General features: G+C 30.6%; 3 protein-coding genes across 4 annotated transcripts in view; 1 reads left to right on the top strand and 2 right to left on the bottom strand.

Moving 5' to 3' along the window:
• The window catches only part of CngA (Cyclic nucleotide-gated ion channel subunit A), a 195,868-nt gene extending 192,489 nt beyond the window's left edge, over positions 1–3,379 (bottom strand). For both annotated transcript variants that reach the window (XM_076416227.1, XM_076416228.1), the window contains exon 1: positions 3,172–3,379. The gene's annotated coding sequence lies outside the window, so the exon portion shown is untranslated. The remainder of the gene's footprint in view (positions 1–3,171) is intronic.
• Positions 3,281–17,859, bottom strand: LOC143203915 (uncharacterized). The gene is made up of 5 exons (XM_076416243.1): positions 17,565–17,859; positions 17,428–17,508; positions 17,240–17,328; positions 3,583–3,694; positions 3,281–3,517 (listed from the first exon to the last, which is right to left on the bottom strand). Exons 1-5 carry the CDS (start codon positions 17,737–17,739, stop codon positions 3,426–3,428), a joined length of 549 nt encoding a protein of 182 aa, XP_076272358.1. The 5' UTR covers positions 17,740–17,859; the 3' UTR covers positions 3,281–3,425.
• On the top strand, positions 17,822–19,974 carry LOC143203918 (uncharacterized). Its single transcript, XM_076416249.1, has 3 exons — positions 17,822–18,071; positions 18,128–18,378; positions 19,825–19,974. Exons 1-3 carry the CDS (start codon positions 17,822–17,824, stop codon positions 19,840–19,842), a joined length of 519 nt encoding a protein of 172 aa, XP_076272364.1. The 3' UTR covers positions 19,843–19,974.
• The last annotated feature ends 315 nt before the right edge of the window (positions 19,975–20,289 follow it).

Raw genomic sequence — 20,289 nt, 5'->3', positions numbered from 1 at the left:
CTCCGAACATGCAGTGTTTATTTCGCGTCGGATGCTTCCTGTACATGCGGATTTATGTTTTCTTGGCTCCGTTTTTTTTTTGGTTGTGTCTTTAACTGGCTAAATATCCTATATATATATATATATATATATATATATATATATATATATATATATATATATATATATATATATATATATATATATATATATATATATATATATTAGTGTTGGGAACTATCGACTGAAATTTACTATCGACAGTTTTTAGTGATTGATTACTTTTTACTATCGACTGTTTCAGTCGATACTTTCGGTTCGACTGATTTTACTACTTTTTTTCAGCGACTGTTTCAGTTACTATTTTTGGTTCTACTAGTTTCATTCGACTGTTTTTTAGCGTTCTGTGTCTGTCGTCCTATCCGCGACCTTGACAAAAATGTACCCAATTTATGCTTACATAGATCTACATGTAATATATGTAGTTTTATGATTTTTTGATAGTTGCTTGTAAATAACAATATATTGTATATTAATATTGTAGCATTTTGGTGCGATATTTTTCAAGATTCTTAATGTAATAGGGTAAATAGATTAAAATTGGGAATGATAAATAGTGAAATATTTTGATCGTTTTTATGGCAATAATTAACTTAGATTAATCTCTCGATTTTTGTTCAATAATAAAGCATTTATATAATTTCATTCAGATCATTTTTAATTATGTCATGGATTAGTTCTTTTTTCTATGATTATATATATTTTTAATTTTTATATAGTATTTTTGGTTATTGTACATCTTCATATACATTTATATACATGTTGTTTATAGTAAAATAAACTGAGTTAACTTTAAAGCATTTCTGAATCTAAAATAATTTTAAAACTCCCTATATTCACGCATTATAAATTATAGAGATATATCTTCAAATATTCAAATCATGTAATAAAAACAAATCACTTTTAAACAATCAAGCAATATATACACAAAAACCATATCGTGACTAAATTGCGAAATATTAATCAATAAAAGGCTTCTTTCGCCACAATATGTCTATCCAAATATCTACCTGTATAGAATCAAAAATATTTAATTGTACCGGGTAAAATAAACAACGGGTAAATACCACATAAAGATAAATTAAACTAAACCCAGTTCCAACTAGAGAAATGTATATCTCATTGGTTTCGTAAAACTTTCTATATTGGATTCGAAACGTACAGAGAGATCCTAAGATCACTAAACCATATGATAAATATAGTTCAATTTTAAATATGAACAAATATATATAAAAATTACTTCCTGTAAAAGATATCTTATGAATCTCATATCTACCTATTAAGTATCAATAATATTTTAACCATATAATAAAAACACATCAGTTTTAAACAATCAACAAATATGTACATAATAACCCCATATCATGGCTAAATTGAGAAATATTAAGTAATAAAACGCTCCCTTCGCCAGAATTTGACTATCTAAATATCTCCCTGTACCGAATCAAAAATATGTTATTTGATCATAAAAATAGATTAAACTAAACTCAGTTCCATCTAGGGAAATCTATACCTCATTAGTTTCGTAAAACTTCCAATATTAAATTAGTAACGTACAGAGATATCCTAAGATCAATTTTAAATAATGAACAAATATATACACAAAAAATACATCATAATCAACCAAACATGGTCCGCCATTCGCAATTTAACGATCTCAACGAAGAAGTTCTGATCATTCTGAACGGAAAAGATCAACAACAGCGAAGAAACGTTATTAAAATTCAAAATTTCGAGAAAACGTTTGTTTTGCGCAACTAGAATATCCACCATATTTGGTGCCTTCTAATAATCAAAAATTTAAAATGGCCAAATGCTAAGGAAATGCAAAAATAACTAGAAATCGAATTTTCTCGACAAAATATTTACCAAAAACATGGAAAAAGTTGATTTAAAATATTCAAATAAGGATATGACAAAAATTATTTCATGATCATATTTGCCTATGAAGGTAAAAATATGTTCAGTTATATGCTTGTTCATAAGGTATAGAAAATGTTACAGAAATAACACGCTGGACTATTGAAATCTTACATTACAGCCAGAATGTTTAGAGTCACATAAGAGGAAACCTACAGTAAACAAAATACACTACAATAAAAGAGGCTAAAGGAGGTGTACCACAAGGAAGTGTATTGGGATCATTTCTTAACCTACTCTACACATGTGATACAAATATACAATAATACAAATGGAAAAATATCATGATGGCTACATTTGCTGATGAGAAGAATCCCGATCTTGATGTTGGAGATCCTAGCGAAGAAATCATGCAAGAATTACAACAGGAAAGTGACAATATGAATAATTGAACCCAAACATGGAAAATAAAACTCAATAGAAGTAAATATGTGCATGTGCAGTAACGCATATACGTTTAATTAGACCGCACAGGTGTCAATATCAATAAATAATACTATCGTTCCATATAGCAAGAAAGTTAAGTATCTCGGAATGAATCTCGATGCAAAACTTCGCTGGAAGGAACATATAAAGAAGAAAAGAAAAGAACTGGAGGAAACTGTATTGGATAATTGGAAGAAAATCACAATTAACAATACATAATAAATTGCTATTATATATGGACATATGAAATTCAATTATGGGGATGTTCCGTGAAAAATAACGTAAATTCGTAAAAAAAACGTAAAAATGTAGTTTTCCAGTACAAAGTCCTCAGAAGTGTTATAGGTGCACCCAGATACTATAGGAGTGAGACCTTCAGATACAGACTGTCGCTCAGGAAATCTAGAAAATCGCAAGGAGGCATGAGGAGAGACTTCATTCCCATGTCAACATCGAAGTATTACAACTCTCGGATACCACCGGAATAGGACATATATATATATATATATATATATATAGATATATATATAGATATATATATATATATATATATATATATATATATATATATATATATATATATATATATATATATATTTATATATATACCTAGATTTAAGTTATTGAAAAGACGAATTATCTACAACGACTAGTAACAATGTAATAAATAAATTTAAAAAAATATTTTTTAAATACCAATGAATATAAATTCGTAAGTTTAAATGAGAAATACCAAAGATAAAATAATTTACAAAAACATGTTAGTAAAACGCATCGGATACTTACCGAAAAAAAAATGATAAACAAACACCACAAAAACAAACTGACTGAACGAACCAAACTTTATTGTTCACATTATCGTATTCACTGTCGCTAAACAATTTGGCGGGTGAACTGTCGCGTCTCGTCGGGAATCCGAAAACGAATGAGAGTCGAGGCCGCGGGCGCGGACAAACTGCACCGATGTACGCTGTGACGGCGTCGGGTCGTGACTGACGGCGGATGGTCGCGGCACTCCGGAGGGATGCCAGGACGGCGTCCTAGCAGACGGACGGGATGGTGTTGAGGTCGTACCGGCTGCTGGCCGGACAGGGTGGACACTTCATGCGTCCGGTCTTCCGATCGTACTCCCCTGTGAACATTACGACCTGTATATGCGGGGCGGGAATCGAAGGAATCGTACGCAGGTATATTTACCCATGAAAGCGTGACACCTGCGGCAGAACAAGTGGATCCTGCTGCTCTCGGACATGAAGCAAACCGGCCAGCACAACAGCAAGCACAAGGCACCCAAAGCTGATCGGGATATCTAGAAAATATATGCGTTTTTATTAATTACATCTTAACAGGTCAATTGAAACGTTCCCAGCCTGACAGATAGATGGCGCTATTACAATTAAATCCATATGTTTTTTAGTTAACCCTAACCCTTAAAATGTGCGTATATAAATTTGACAGCTCATAAATTGATCATTAGTTTGTGAATTATAGCATTTTGAGTGAAGCAACTTTTGTTATTGTGAAAAAAATGGATAAAAAGGATCTTTACGTGTTGATAAAATATTGTTTTTTGAAAGGGAAAAATACAGTTGAAGCAAAACAGATGGCTTGATGCCGAGTTTCCGGACACTGTCCCAGGAAAATCAACCATCAAGAATTGGTATGCTAAGTTTAAATGTGGTGAAATGAGTAGCGAAGACGGCGAACGCAGTAGAGGCCCAAAAGAGGTTGTTACCGATGAAAACATTTAAAAAATCCACAACATGATTTTGAATGCCCGTAAACTGAAGTTGAATGAAATGCAGGCACTCTAAAGATATCCACTGAACGTGTACATCATATCATTCACGAATATTTGAATATGAAAAAGTTCTGTGCAAAGTCGGTACCGCGCGAGCTCACTTTTGACCAAAAACGACGAGTTGATGATTCGGAGCACTGTTTGAAGATGATTAAGCGTAATAAACCCGAGTTTTTGCGTCGATATGTGACAATGGATGAAACATGGTTCCGTCATTTCACTACGAAGTCCAATCGACAGTCATCCGAGTGGACTGCACATGGTTCATCGTGCTCCAAAGCGTGGAAAAACGTAACAATCGGCTGGCAAGGTTATGGTCTCTGTATTTTGGGATGCGCGTAGAATAATTTTCATTGACTACCTTGGAAAAGGAAGAACCATCAAGAGCGACTATTACATAGCGTTATTGGACCGTTTGAAGGACCAAGTCGCCGAAAAACGGCCGCATTGGAAGAAAAAGGAAGTGCTGCTTCACCAAGACTATGCACCGTGTCACAAATCAGCGAAAACGATGGCAAAAATCTATGGTCGCTATAATCAGTATATCAGTCATCAGTGTTAAATATATAATTCAAGCAGTCGACTGTAATTCCGCGGTAGCAACTTACTTATTTTGTAGATTAATCGCAAATGCCATACCCGATCAAAAGCTTGTGGGACGTTCAATAATATCGCAGGGCAGTATTTCTCTTATTCAAATGACTTTTCAACGACCGTTGTGCACTTCGTCGATTGTCGAGTGGTGTTTTCAAAATCCAAACTAGAAATCTAGTGTTTCTATAAATAGCTTAATATGTTTTAACAGAAATTTCTCAAACTATTTGGATATCGCAGGTAGCAGCGAAATAGACCTGTAAGATCCGGTTTGTTCTGGCGGTATGTCAGGTTTTCTGAGCTTAATTATTCGATCTGCCTTAAAGAGCCCCATTCATTATGTGAGCTTAGACCGGACCCCAAATGCGACTTATCTATGCTACAGCATACATTATACGAACCTGGCAATGGAGTTCATTGTCCGCACAAAACCTATAACAGCACTATGGCCCCCATTTTGTCCAAAATGTAGTTGCAAAAGCACAGTTTATACATTTATTGCAATGTATTAAATCCTGTGACCCGCTTGGAGTCGCCGGACAAATCTGTGGTTGCGTCCAAGGTTCGGTTGCCAAATTGTCGAACTTGCGACACGACCCTGACCGTTACATGCTGTGTCTCTGGTTACCATTAATCATAGAGTATATATAAAGGTTTTACTTCAATAGGCGAAACCAAGGAAATGTTTTGCGTGGTCCGTTCAATGTATCTGAAACCACTTTTTTGTTGGTTCATTTAAAGTAGCCTACAAAGGAATTTGATTAGATCATTTCTATAGCGCGATTGTTTGTTCAGTTTGTTTACGACGTCATTTTTACGTGTCTGACATAAAATACAATTCGCATTTTTGTGCCTCAACTATAATCACTATTATTTGATTATAATGTATCTTCACCCTCGAAAGTGTTGTGTATCCAGTGTATGTGCGGAAATAAAAAACCAGACGTAGTTTTCTTTGGAAGAAACAACCCAAGTTAGCTAGATTAAGGATATGAGTATGACTTTGCAATGCTTTTACCTAGTACGTCTGGGATGATTTCTAAAGTTGGTCACTCGCCAGTCGATAGGCTTAATGCTGAGGACTGTGGCTCAGAGCCCACGTTAAACTTTAGGTCCTATCCAGATAAACCCATAGTTGGTAAAAGGAGACTTTAAATAAATTTTAAAAAAATATGTCTAAATGGGGCGACGGCAAAATGACATTGAAGGTAAATGTGATTATACCATATGAAAAGATTTTATTATCCCTTAAAAAGTTGTTTGTAAAGTGCCATCATTTAAAAACCTAATTATTTGGAAGGCGATCATTTACTTAACACAAATATATATTAGTCATGATACTTACAATTAATAATTTGGCTTAAGGCTTCTTAACCGAGATAACCTTTTCTACAGGGATGTCTATAAAATACATTAATACAAAATAATATAATACAATTTGTAGACCAACAAGATGAACTTGATTTTGTAGACAAGAGGTTATCATGCCTGTTTTATTATATTGTTGATAACAGATGCTTCAGCTGTCTTTTTGACTCCTCGATGTTACTACAATAAGAGCACAGTAATACTTTTGATATATATTGTAGCGACCTTGAGGCATGTCGAATTTCACATTTTACATAGTGGAATAACGGTCTACAAAATACCCAGAAATATAATCCCAGATGTTGAACACGGGCGGGGTGCCAGCAGCGCCAACTAGAACCCGATAACGAATAGCTGGCGGCAACCCCGAGACGTTTATCTGAGATATTATTGAAGGGTACTTTCATTCATTCAGTGCTCAACCATCGTTTGGTTTAGACGTGCCACCATCGACTGCCCAAGCCTCGTCTCCAGGTAACACCGCTGCCATCCGTTTTATTATTTGTATTTTTCACATTTTTATATTACTTCAATAAATAACGGTCACATAATGTAAACATCACTGTTTCATTTCGTTTTACCTCCATTCACCGAGCCACATCATTTACCCTAAAATAGCATACATTTAAATTTTTTGATGCTAAGTATTACTTTTTTGGTATATTTTCTCCATTCTGACGTATATTGATTAAACTGTTTTAATTATCTGTTCCATAATTTTCACAATAGCATTGTAGTAATAGTTATATCTTGTCTCAATACATTTTTGTGTTGAGCAAATAAGTAAAATATTAACAGCCACAGACTTTCAGCTGTGCTGCTCTGCTTTCAGTATAAGGGAACAAAAAAATAGTAACTTTAATACATCTTATCGAATTGATAGTGCTATCAATTAAAAATGGCAATGGAATGAATCAATTAAAGAAATAGGATTTAGGGACAAAGAGCTATAGACAATTTTTATTGTATTTGCCACGACATATGTTATGTTTTGAATTAGATTGCAGCCATTTTTATATCCACAATTAATTATTATTTATTTATATATTTATATTTCATTATTTTTTATTTATATACATAATATATAATACATTCATTATATACTTATATTTTGGCTTTCTGATACTGTATAATATTTAAATTTATATGCAATTTTATATTAAAAATTACATATTTTGTTTTATTTGTAATATAATTGTTCAGTAGAATGTGACGTCAGACGTTAGTCATGTGATGCATATGAAATCGTCGACCAATGAAATGCTCTCCTAATAAAATATTTTCATTACAGGTCCCTGTAATGGTACTTTAAACTAACTAATGAAATTCAGCGAAATGACGTTCTCACCACCTTCCTGCTGAGACCACGCAAAACAATTCTGAAATTATGTGAATTAAGTTAACACTCTATGTATTATTCTATGTCACTCATTAGCGGATCGGTCGGCGGGCAGGTAATGAATGAGAGGCCTAAAACATTCCAGAACATGCATCAGTCTCAAATAGGTATTGAATATGTATGTCAGCATGATGATAGCTTTTCATGACAGATCTTTCAATAACCCAGATGAAATGTCATCAACGCCAGGAGCCGTTTTAGGGTTGAGGTTGTTGTCAGTTTTTGTGGCAACTTCCATGGGAGAAATCAGATTTACAGGTACCTCAAGATTATAAACAGGATTTGTATCCAATGTAGATCGCATATCGTTCGGTTGGAATACGTTAGCTAAATGTGCGAATAATTAAGCTTTTTCATCGTTTCGTCGAACCCATTCATTTCGATCGTTTTTAGTAGGCGGTACTTTAATAACTGGCCTTTTAAACCTCCGAGTCGCTTTCCATAGTCAGCTTCCGGGCTTAATTAACTTGCATATTTTTCGAAGCAACTCTGTTTATGTTCTTTAATCTTTTGATTTGTTTGATTACTAATTATATTAAATGTTATTTTCTCAACAGCATTTCTGGTTCTGTACCATACTCTTTTTCCTTTTATCAATTTCATCAAGGGGGTAATTTAGCTCATATATCAGATCTATATGGTTCCCTCCGAGATTTTACAAATGAACACATACGTTTAAGATGCGACAATCGATGCATGGATGAACAAACATATTCAAAGACGCTGATTACAATGATTTGGTTTTAACATGTTTGTTGTATGAAAGCTAAATGAATTCCTCACAGGCCGCTGTAGTGTGTAGGTTCAATACCTTTGGAAGAAAGATGCAGAAAACAAAAAATATCTATCAAAATCATAGAAATCTATCTATATATATTTCTATATATTAATCTATCTATTAATCTATCTATATATTTGAACATTGTCCAAATATTAAATTAAAATAAATTAAAATAAACTGAGATGAATCTGGAGCAATTCTAATCTTACTGGTTTCTTAAAACTCCCTATATTAAATAAACATATAGAAATAAATCCTGAGATTTCTAAACTACTTAACAAAAACAAATCAATGTTAAAAGATAAATAATTATATACACAAAGAACCATATCACCCAGGTTCAGTAACCGACTAACATTAATTAATCAATCAATCCTTTTAGCACAATTTGACCATTTCAATATATCACTGTGGAGCTTAAAACATATTTCAAAATAGCTGTAACAAAAATGGTTAAATAACAAATTAAAACATTAAAACAAACTGAGTTTAAACTGAAACTACTTTACAACTTATTGGTTTTTAAAACGACCTATACTAAATCAGAAATATATGTACATATTAAAGTATCTAAATGTATAATAAAATAAATCCATTTCAAACAAAAAACAAATACCCACAAAACCATGTCATAACTGAAATGGAAGTACTAATTAATTAATGAATTAGTTCGTTCTTTACGATGTAACTATATTAAAATATCTCCATAATATCAAAATATGTCGCCATATTTGTAACGAGATGCTAAATATCAAATTAAAATAAATTTAAACAAACTGAGTCAATCTGGCGCCACTCTATCTCTTAGCAGTTTCTTAAAACTCGTGTATTGAATCAGACATTTAGAGATAAATCCTAAAATATTTAAACCACACAATAAAAACAAATTAATTTTAAATAATAAGCAATATATACATATCACAATGAATCATATCACAAGTGAACTGAGTAATATTAATTAAAGAACTGATTATTTCCCCAGAATTTCACTATCTAAATATATGTATAACAGCAAAAACAATTCACCAAATTAATAATAAAATGTCAAATATCAAATTAAAATAAATTAATACAAGCTCCAAGTCAATCCAAAGCAACAAAATATTTCAGTAGTTTCTTTGAACACTTTATTGAATCATAAATATAGAGAAATTCTAAAATCCCTAAACCACAAAATAAAAACAAATCAATTTCAAATAATAAACAAATATATAGAATATATGCCAAATAATGAGGGGTCCTTATATCTCTGAACCATATAATAAAAACAAATAATTTTCAAACAACAAAAAAATATCAATAAAAACAAAAAAAACAAAATAACAAAAAAATACCATATCATGACACCATATACCACATCACAACATATACCTTATTGGTTTTTCCAAGTGTCCTATATTGAATCAGAAATATACAAAGAGATCCTAAGACCTCTAAACCATATAATAAAAACAAATCAATTTCAAACAATAAACAAATATATGGAGAAAAAACCATATCATGACTAAATTGAGAAATATTAATTAATAAATTGGCCCTTTCACCACAATTTGACTATTTAGATATCTCCCTATATAGCATTAAAAATATTTCACCATAAAAAGAAAATAAACCAATTATTAAATTAAGACAAATTAAAACAGAATCAATCTGGAGCAAATCTACAACTCGCTTGTTTCTTAAATTCACTGTAAATAATAAGAAATGTAAAGATAATCCTTAAAATATCTAGATCATATAATAACACAAATCAATTTCAAACAATAAACAAATATATAGAACATATGCGAAATCATGACTATCTATATCTCATTGGTTTCTTAAATTTTCTTATATTTTATCGGAGATGTATAGAGGGGTCCTTATATCTCCGAACCATATAATAAAAACAAATAATTTTCAAACAACAAAGAAATATAGAGACAAAACACCATATACCATGTCGCAACATATACCTTATTGGTTTTTCCAAGTGTCCTATATTGAATCAGAAATATACAAAGAGATCCTAAGACCTCTAAACCATATAATAAAAACAAATCAATTTCAAACCATAAACAAATATATGGACAAAAAACCATATCATGACTAAATTGAGAAATATTAATTAATAAATTGGCCCTTTCACCACAATTTGACTATTTAGATATCTCCCTATATAGCATAAAAAATATTTCACCATAAAAAGAAAATAAACCAATTATTAAATTAAGATAAATTAAAACAGAATCAATCTGGAGCAAATCTACAACTCGCTTGTTTCTTAAATTCACTGTAAACAATAAGAAATGTAAAGATAAACCTTAAAATATCTAGATCATATAATAACACAAATCAATTTCAAACAATAAACAAATATATAGAACATATGCCAAATCATGAACAACTATATCTCATTGGCTTCTTAAATTTTCTTATATTTTATCGGAGATGTATAGAGGGGTCCTTATATCTCCGAACCATATAATAAAAACAAATAATTTTCAAACAACAAAAAAATATAAAGACAAAACACCATATCATGACACCATATACCATGTCGCAACATATACCTTATTGGTTTTTCCAAGTGTCCTATATTGAATCAGAAATATACAAAGAGATCCTAAGACCTCTAAATCATATAATAAAAACAAATCAATTTCAAACCATAAACAAATATATGGACAAAAAACCATATCATGATTAAATTGTAAAATATTAATTAATAAATTGGCCCTTTCACCACAATTTGATTATTTAGATATCTCCCTATATAGCAAAAAAAATATTTCACCATAAAAAGAAAATAAACCAATTATTAAATTAAGATAAATTAAAACAGAATCAATCTGGAGCAAATCTACAACTCGCTTGTTTCTTAAATTCACTGTAAACAATAAGAAATGTAAAGATAAACCTTAAAATATCTAGATCATATAATAACACAAATCAATTTCAAACAATAAACAAATATATAGAACATATGCGAAATCATGACTAACTATATCTCATTGGTTTCTTAAATTTTCTTATATTTTATCGGAGATGTATAGAGGGGTCCTTATATCTCCGAACCATATAATAAAAACAAATAATTTTCAAACAACAAAGAAATATAGAGACAAAACACCATATACCATGTCGCAACATATACCTTATTGGTTTTTCCAAGTGTCCTATATTGAATCAGAAATATACAAAGAGATCCTAAGACCTTTAAACCATATAATAAAAACAAATCAATTTCAAACCATAAACAAATATATGGACAAAAAACCATATCATGACTAAATTGAGAAATATTAATTAATAAATTGGCCCTTTCACCACAATTTGACTATTTAGATATCTCCCTATATAGCATAAAAATATTTCACCATAAAAAGAAAATAAACTAATTATTAAATTAAGATAAATTAAAACAGAATCAATCTGGAGCAAATCTACAACTCGCTTGTTTCTTAAATTCACTGTAAACAATAAGAAATGTAAAGATAAACCTTAAAATATCTAGATCATATAATAACACAAATCAATTTCAAACAATAAACAAATATAAAGAACATATGCCAAATCATGACTAACTATATCTCATTGGCTTCTTAAATTTTCTTATATTTTATCGGAGATGTATAGAGGGGTCCTTATATCTCCGAACCATATAATAAAAACAAATAATTTTCAAACAACAAAAAAATATAGAGACAAAACACCATATCATGACACCATATACCATGTCACAACATATACCTTATTGGTTTTTCCAAGTGTCCTATATTAAGTCAGAAATATACAAAGAGATCCTAAGATCTCTAAACCATATAATAAAAACAAATCAATTTCAAACAATAAACAAATATATGGACAAAAAAACATATCATGACTAAATTGAGAAATATTAATTAATAAATTAGCTCTTTCACCACAATTTGACTATTTAGATATCTCCCTATATAGCATAAAAAATATTTCACCATAAAAAGAAAATAAACCAATTATTAAATTAAGATAAATTAAAACAGAATCAATCTGGAGCAAATCTACAACTCGCTTGTTTCTTAAATTCACTGTAAACAATAAGAAATGTAAAGATAAACCTTAAAATATCTAGATCATATAATAACACAAATCAATTTCAAACAATAAACAAATATATAGAACATATGCCAAATCATGAACAACTATATCTCATTGGCTTCTTAAATTTTCTTATATTTTATCGGAGATGTATAAGGGGTCCTTATATCTCCGAACCATATAATAAAAACAAATAATTTTCAAACAACAAAAAAATATAAAGACAAAACACCATATCATGACACCATATACCATGTCGCAACATATACCTTATTGGTTTTTCCAAGTGTCCTATATTGAATCAGAAATATACAAAGAGATCCTAAGACCTCTAAATCATATAATAAAAACAAATCAATTTCTAACCATAAACAAATATATGGACAAAAAACCATATCATGATTAAATTGTAAAATATTAATTAATAAATTGGCCCTTTCACCACAATTTGATTATTTAGATATCTCCCTATATAGCATAAAAAATATTTCACCATAAAAAGAAAATAAACCAATTATTAAATTAAGATAAATTAAAACAGAATCAATCTGGAGCAAATCTACAACTCGCTTGTTTCTTAAATTCACTGTAAACAATAAGAAATGTAAAGATAAACCTTAAAATATCTAGATCATATAATAACACAAATCAATTTCAAACAATAAACAAATATATAGAACATATGCGAAATCATGACTAACTATATCTCATTGGTTTCTTAAATTTTCTTATATTTTATCGGAGATGTATAGAGGGGTCCTTATATCTCCGAACCATATAATAAAAACAAATAATTTTCAAACAACAAAGAAATATAGAGACAAAACACCATATACCATGTCGCAACATATACCTTATTGGTTTTTTCAAGTGTCCTATATTGAATCAGAAATATACAAAGAGATCCTAAGACCTCTAAACCATATAATAAAAACAAATCAATTTCAAACCATAAACAAATATATGGACAAAAAACCATATCATGACTAAATTGAGAAATATTAATTAATAAATTGGCCCTTTCACCACAATTTGACTATTTAGATATCTCCCTATATAGCATAAAAAATATTTCACCATAAAAAGAAAATAAACCAATTATTAAATTAAGATAAATTAAAACAGAATCAATCTGGAGCAAATCTACAACTCGCTTGTTTCTTAAATTCACTGTAAACAATAAGAAATGTAAAGATAAACCTTAAAATATCTAGATCATATAATAACACAAATCAATTTCAAACAATAAACAAATATAAAGAACATATGCCAAATCATGACTAACTATATCTCATTGGCTTCTTAAATTTTCTTATATTTTATCGGAGATGTATAGAGGGGTCCTTATATCTCCGAACCATATAATAAAAACAAATAATTTTCAAACAACAAAAAAATATAGAGACAAAACACCATATCATGACACCATATACCATGTCACAACATATACCTTATTGGTTTTTCCAAGTGTCCTATATTGAATCAGAAATATACAAAGAGATCCTAAGACCTCTAAACCATATAATAAAAACAAATCAATTTCAAACCATAAACAAATATATGGACAAAAAACCATATCATGACTAAATTGAGAAATATTAATTAATAAATTGGCCCTTTCACCACAATTTGACTATTTAGATATCTCCCTATATAGCATAAAAAATATTTCACCATAAAAAGAAAATAAACCAATTATTAAATTAAGATAAATTAAAACAGAATCAATCTGGAGCAAATCTACAACTCGCTTGTTTCTTAAATTCACTGTAAACAATAAGAAATGTAAAGATAAACCTTAAAATATCTAGATCATATAATAACACAAATCAATTTCAAACAATAAACAAATATAAAGAACATATGCCAAATCATGACTAACTATATCTCATTGGCTTCTTAAATTTTCTTATATTTTATCGGAGATGTATAGAGGGGTCCTTATATCTCCGAACCATATAATAAAAACAAATAATTTTCAAACAACAAAAAAATATAGAGACAAAACACCATATCATGACACCATATACCATGTCACAACATATACCTTATTGGTTTTTCCAAGTGTCCTATATTAAGTCAGAAATATACAAAGAGATCCTAAGATCTCTAAACCATATAATAAAAACAAATCAATTTCAAACAATAAACAAATATATGGACAAAAAAACATATCATGACTAAATTGAGAAATATTAATTAATAAATTAGCTCTTTCACCACAATTTGACTATTTAGATATCTCCCTATATAGCATAAAAAATATTTCACCATAAAAAGAAAATAAACCAATTATTAAATTAAGATAAATTAAAACAGAATCAATCTGGAGCAAATCTACAACTCGCTTGTTTCTTAAATTCACTGTAAACAATAAGAAATGTAAAGATAAACCTTAAAATATCTAGATCATATAATAACACAAATCAATTTCAAACAATAAACAAATATAAAGAACATATGCCAAATCATGACTAACTATATCTCATTGGCTTCTTAAATTTTCTTATATTTTATCGGAGATGTATAGAGGGGTCCTTATATCTCCGAACCATATAATAAAAACAAATAATTTTCAAACAACAAAAAAATATAGAGACAAAACACCATATCATGACACCATATACCATGTCACAACATATACCTTATTGGTTTTTCCAAGTGTCCTATATTGAGTCAGAAATATACAAAGAGATCCTAAGATCTCTACACCATATAATAAAAACAAATCAATTTCAAACAATAAACAAATATATGGACAAAAAAACATATCATGACTAAATTGAGAAATATTAATTAATAAATTAGCTCTTTCACCACAATTTGACTATTTAGATATCTCCCTATATAGCATAAAAAATATTTCACCATAAAAAGAAAATAAACCAATTATTAAATTAAGATAAATTAAAACAGAATCAATCTGGAGCAAATCTACATCTCGCTTGTTTCTTAAATTCACTGTAAACAATAAGAAATGTAAAGATAAACCTTAAAATATCTAGATCATATAATAAAACAAATCAATTTCAAACAATAAACAAATATATAGAACATATGCCAAATCATGACTAACTATATCTTATTGGCTTCTTAAAATTTCTTATATTGTGTTGGAGACGTACAGAGGGGTCCTTATATCTCTGAACCATATAATAAAAACAAATAAATTTCAAACAATAAAAAAATATAGAGACAAAACACCATATCATGACACCATATAACATGTCACAACATATACCTTATTGGTTTTTCCAAGTGTCCTATATTAAGTCAGAAATATACAAAGAGATCCTAAGATCTCTAAACCATATAATAAAAACAAATCAATTTCAAACAATAAACAAATATATGGACACAAAACCATATCATGACTAAATTGAGAAATATTAATTAATAAATTGGCCCTTTCTCCACTATTTGACTACTTAGATATCTCCCTATATAGCATAAAAAATATTTCACCATAAAAAGAAAATAAACCAATTATTAAATTAAGATAAATTAAAACAGAATCAATCTGGAGCAAATCTACAACTCGCTTGTTTCTTAAATTCACTGTAAACAATAAGAAATGTAAAGATAAACCTTAAAATATCTAGATCATATAATAACACAAATCAATTTCAAACAATAAACAAATATATGGACAAAAAACCATATCATGACTAAATTGAGAAATATTAATTAATAAATTGGCCCTTTCTCCACAATTTGACTATTTAGATATCTCCCTATAGAGCATAAAAAATATTGCACCATAAAAAGAAAATAAACCAATTACTAAGTTAAGATAAATCAAAACAGAATCAATCTGTTGCAAATCTACATCTCGCTTGTTTCTTAAACTCACTGTAAACAATCAGAAATGTAAAGATAAACCTTAAAATATCTAGATCATATAATAAAACAAATCAATTTCAAACAATAAACAAATATATAGAACATATGCCAAATTATGACTAACTATAACTCATTGGCTTCTTAAAATTTCTTATATTGTGTTGGAGACGTACAGAGGGGTCCTTATATCTCTGAACCATATAATAAAAACAAATAAATTTCAAACAATAAAAAAATATAGAGGCAAAACACCATATCATGACACCATATACCATGTCACAACATATAGCTTATTGCTTTTTCCGAGTGTCCTATATTGAGTCAGAAATCCTAGGATCATATAATCCCACTCCATAATAAAAACAAATCAATTTCAAACAATAAACAAATTTATACAGACAAAAAACCTTTTACCACAATTTTAATATTTAGATATTTTCCTGTATAACATAAAAAATATTTCACTATAAAAACAACAAGATGCCAATTATTAGATACAAACAAATATATACACAAAGAACTTCCTGTAAAATATATCCTGTAAATATATTCCTATAAGGAATCAAAAATACTTAATTATTCCAGAGACAATATTGCTAAATACAACATACAACATGAACTCAGTTCAATCTAGGGCAACCCTATATCTCACTGGGTTTTTAAGACTCCCTATATTTAATAATAATTGGCCAGAGAGATCCTAAGATTCTATGTAATAAAAATAAATCAATTTTAAATAATGAACAAATAGAATAAGAATATAATAAGAACAATGCAAATTCTAAAATAAATTTAAATAATTTAGGTTCAGTCTTATTGTACTTCATAACATTATACTATTAAATCATAAATATAAAAATAAATCTAAAACTTACTACTTTTCACCTTTCCCTTAAAATGATTGAAAGGAAAAACAACAAGAATTACGGTTCCATGGAACAACATTATCAACATATTCAAATAAAAATGAAACATTGTACCTATTACTGTATTACTTACTTCAACTTACTCTGTTTCTCTGGTGGCGAATGCACGGTCGATCCAAGTGCTGACATCGTGGACAGGTCACTCTAAGAGGCCCTGGTTTCCAACTTTCTACTAAAAAACGTTGACATTAACGCCAGTCTTATGGCACAGTATTTCAAATTTTCAACAACTATCTGAAACCGAGACAAATATACGATGATTAATAAGTACCTGTGGTTTTGAAAACGGTGGGTTTCGGTTTACGTGGCTTTTCGAATGATGAACAAAGACAAGGTAATTGTGTCCGAGAACCTGGAATATATAAAAACACCGTATACTCCGAAAGTTAATGGTTCTGATCGCTTTACAAAGTGGACGATTTTTCGATGAAACGCTACAACAATTACATATATCCTGATTAGAGAAATGCCCCATTTCCAGATGGGGATGTTTCCTCAGCATGTGCTCGCCCAACGAACACGGACATCCCGGGTTAAACGACAACTTCTGACCGCATATCTGGCACACCAGGGCTGATTCCATTCAACAGAACCAGAGCGGCGGCGTGGCCCATTGACATTTTGCGATGCGGTCAAGTTTGACGATTGTCCGTCACAGCTGACACATGTCAGCGATGAGCGACGAGGACAAGACACCCACAAAAAAAACCTCCGATCATGCGAACGAAGCTAACACAAACGATGTACCACCCCCAACCGAGGCAACGGAAGAAAATCGTCCTCACGTCTCAGCGACCACATCCGGCTACGCCTTTCTGGGTTTATGGAGGGACGAGAGGAAGCCCAACTTGATCACCATGTCGCAGCCGAACTTGCGCAGCGATAACGAGGATCTGAACGTTTTTAAGAGCACAGGTACCGATCTATAGTTGATCTTAAGCGGGCGTTTCTGCATTGTTTTGGTTCCTCAGGAGGCATCGTTAACAGCACAAGCGCCATGCACCACGAGCACTACGTCCAAAAACCCGACTCGAAGATCTCCCTGAACCGAATACCGCCTTCCTACTCGACGGTCCTGAAACTGGGGCCACCGATTACCATCTTTGATTCCCGGACTTACCCTTCGATACCCTTCATCGCCCGACCACCGCCTCCCTCATACGCTGAAGTCCACGGCTGGGACGATAATCCCAGCGTTGTTTCCTGTAAGTTTTCACCGAAGGTCAGTTTAAAATTCACCAAAGCGTCATGAAATTATCTTGAGTTATTCTAGAACAATGATTCCTATTTTTGACTATTAAAAAAATTCCATACATATATATGTAACGATGGAGTTACAGAAATGATAAGGAAAATAAAAGGTGCCATATCAAAAATTCGAAATATTGCACCTGAATGTAAAAATATTTTTATATTTTTTTGTATTTTGCATCTTTACGCACTCGCACCAAATAGCGTCAGATGATTACGAACATTCAATACGAACTCTTGCACACCGACAATCCTTAATGACAACAAGGAGCAAGTCAGGTTATATGATCTTCAAAAAGAGTTGAAAGATTTTTCAAATAGGTAGCCGCAAATCTGTTTCTTTAACTATTTTCATGCATGATGAGCAGTGACATAAAATTAGCCTATCATTTTGGAGAAATCAACAAAACCTTTTTGTATAGACAATTAACAACATTATCTATGGTAAGAGACAAATTATCAGCCTTAAAGAAAAATTAAATTGTCTGCGCAGAAGGGAACAAGAGTGAATATATTTTCGACATTTATACAGCTTTCTCCAGGGAAACATGCTAGAATTGTGAAATAAAATGAAATAAATTATAACTAGACACTTGATAAATACCTGAAATTTACCCAAGCGTTGCCACAAACTAGAAAAAATATATAACATTAATTTTACAAACCAATTACAAAGGGAGACCCAATGACCAGTTCAGTTCAATAACAATTCATTGTACACATTTGTATATATTAAGTCAGTTCCAAAACCCAGAGCACTTTATAATTAAATTAATGAACGAAAGAAACGGCAGAAGGAATTGTAGTGATATTGGTCATCCAAATAATGTAACAAAATCATATAACATTTTTAATACGACATCAGAGCTCTTCCTGCAAAAATATCTACCGCAAAATATTTACATACAGGCATCGTATAAATCATATTCCCATGAAAGAATACATTCTATCCTTAAGTTTTCAGGATGCATCCACATTAAAACGCACGTTTGAGTCTATCACTTTGAACAAGTTATGGGTTGGTATTAGGAATGAATACGTTGAAGTAGTCAAGAAAGATATCTTGGTTCTACTTTTATCACAAAGCATCGTTAAACAGATTGTATCAGCTTACACATGTGAAAATATAAAAAATGGTTCAGAATGGATGCATACAACAGTCGGTCATATACCAAACCAGTTCAATGATCAATTATATACAAAACAATGAAATAATTTCATGCTTCACATTAAAAGTTAAAGTAAATAATTAAAATTTTCTTTCAAATATTTCTAATTAAAACATTTTGGTCTTATCAAAATTGTATAAAATAAATAGGGCTCTGTAGAACCTTAAAAGTTTAGGAACCCCTGTTCTAGAATACATGTAAATTTACCTTTACTGAACATAGGACTATTAATGTTTTCTTTCTTGCAGCTGACTCCATTTTATTAGGGCCGCGGCCAGTTTATGTTACGTGTCCACGTTGCAGGGTCATAGTGGTATCGGAAACTCGTCCGGAACGTTCAGTGCTCTCGTATGTCAGCTCCATGGTGCTATTTCTATGCCTGTGTTGGCCTTGTTGCTTACTACCCTTCTGTATCAGGTCCTGCAATAACGTTTACCATTTCTGTCCCAGGTGTAACTTTTACTTGGGCGTCTATAAGCCGTGTTAACTTACTAGAATTAAACCAAGCCAATTACTTCGTCCTTATCGAAACAATAAAAATTTAAAGCAACCAACAATTTTAATGTTTCTTAAAGTAGTAATACTTTCTAAATGTAGTAATTACAGAAAGCAAAGTAAAAGAAAAAATTTTGATTGATAAGAAATATGATGACAGTATGGTGACTGCTAATAATTATCATCAATACTATAAAAATAACAATTTTTAACAAAAA

The sequence above is a fragment of the Rhynchophorus ferrugineus genome, unplaced genomic scaffold, assembly GCF_030347505.1.
Source record: "Rhynchophorus ferrugineus isolate W39M unplaced genomic scaffold, kcgeb_rfMv2 rfM10, whole genome shotgun sequence".
Lineage (NCBI taxonomy): Eukaryota > Metazoa > Arthropoda > Insecta > Coleoptera > Curculionidae > Rhynchophorus > Rhynchophorus ferrugineus.
This window is presented reverse-complemented; position numbering and strand designations above follow the sequence as displayed.

Coding starts and splice junctions, on each gene's coding strand:
- LOC143203915 (XM_076416243.1), bottom strand. CDS start 17,739: ATGGAATCAGCCCTGGTGTGCCAGATATGCGGTCAGAAGTTGTCGTTT. Junction 17,509..17,564: donor ATCGAAAAATCGTCCACTTT/GTAAAGCGATCA, acceptor TATATATTCCAG/GTTCTCGGACACAATTACCT. Junction 3,695..17,239: donor TTCGCCACCAGAGAAACAGA/GTAAGTTGAAGT, acceptor TATATTTTCTAG/ATATCCCGATCAGCTTTGGG.
- LOC143203918 (XM_076416249.1), top strand. CDS start 17,822: ATGTCAGCGATGAGCGACGAGGACAAGACACCCACAAAAAAAACCTCC. Junction 18,072..18,127: donor GAACGTTTTTAAGAGCACAG/GTACCGATCTAT, acceptor TTGGTTCCTCAG/GAGGCATCGTTAACAGCACA.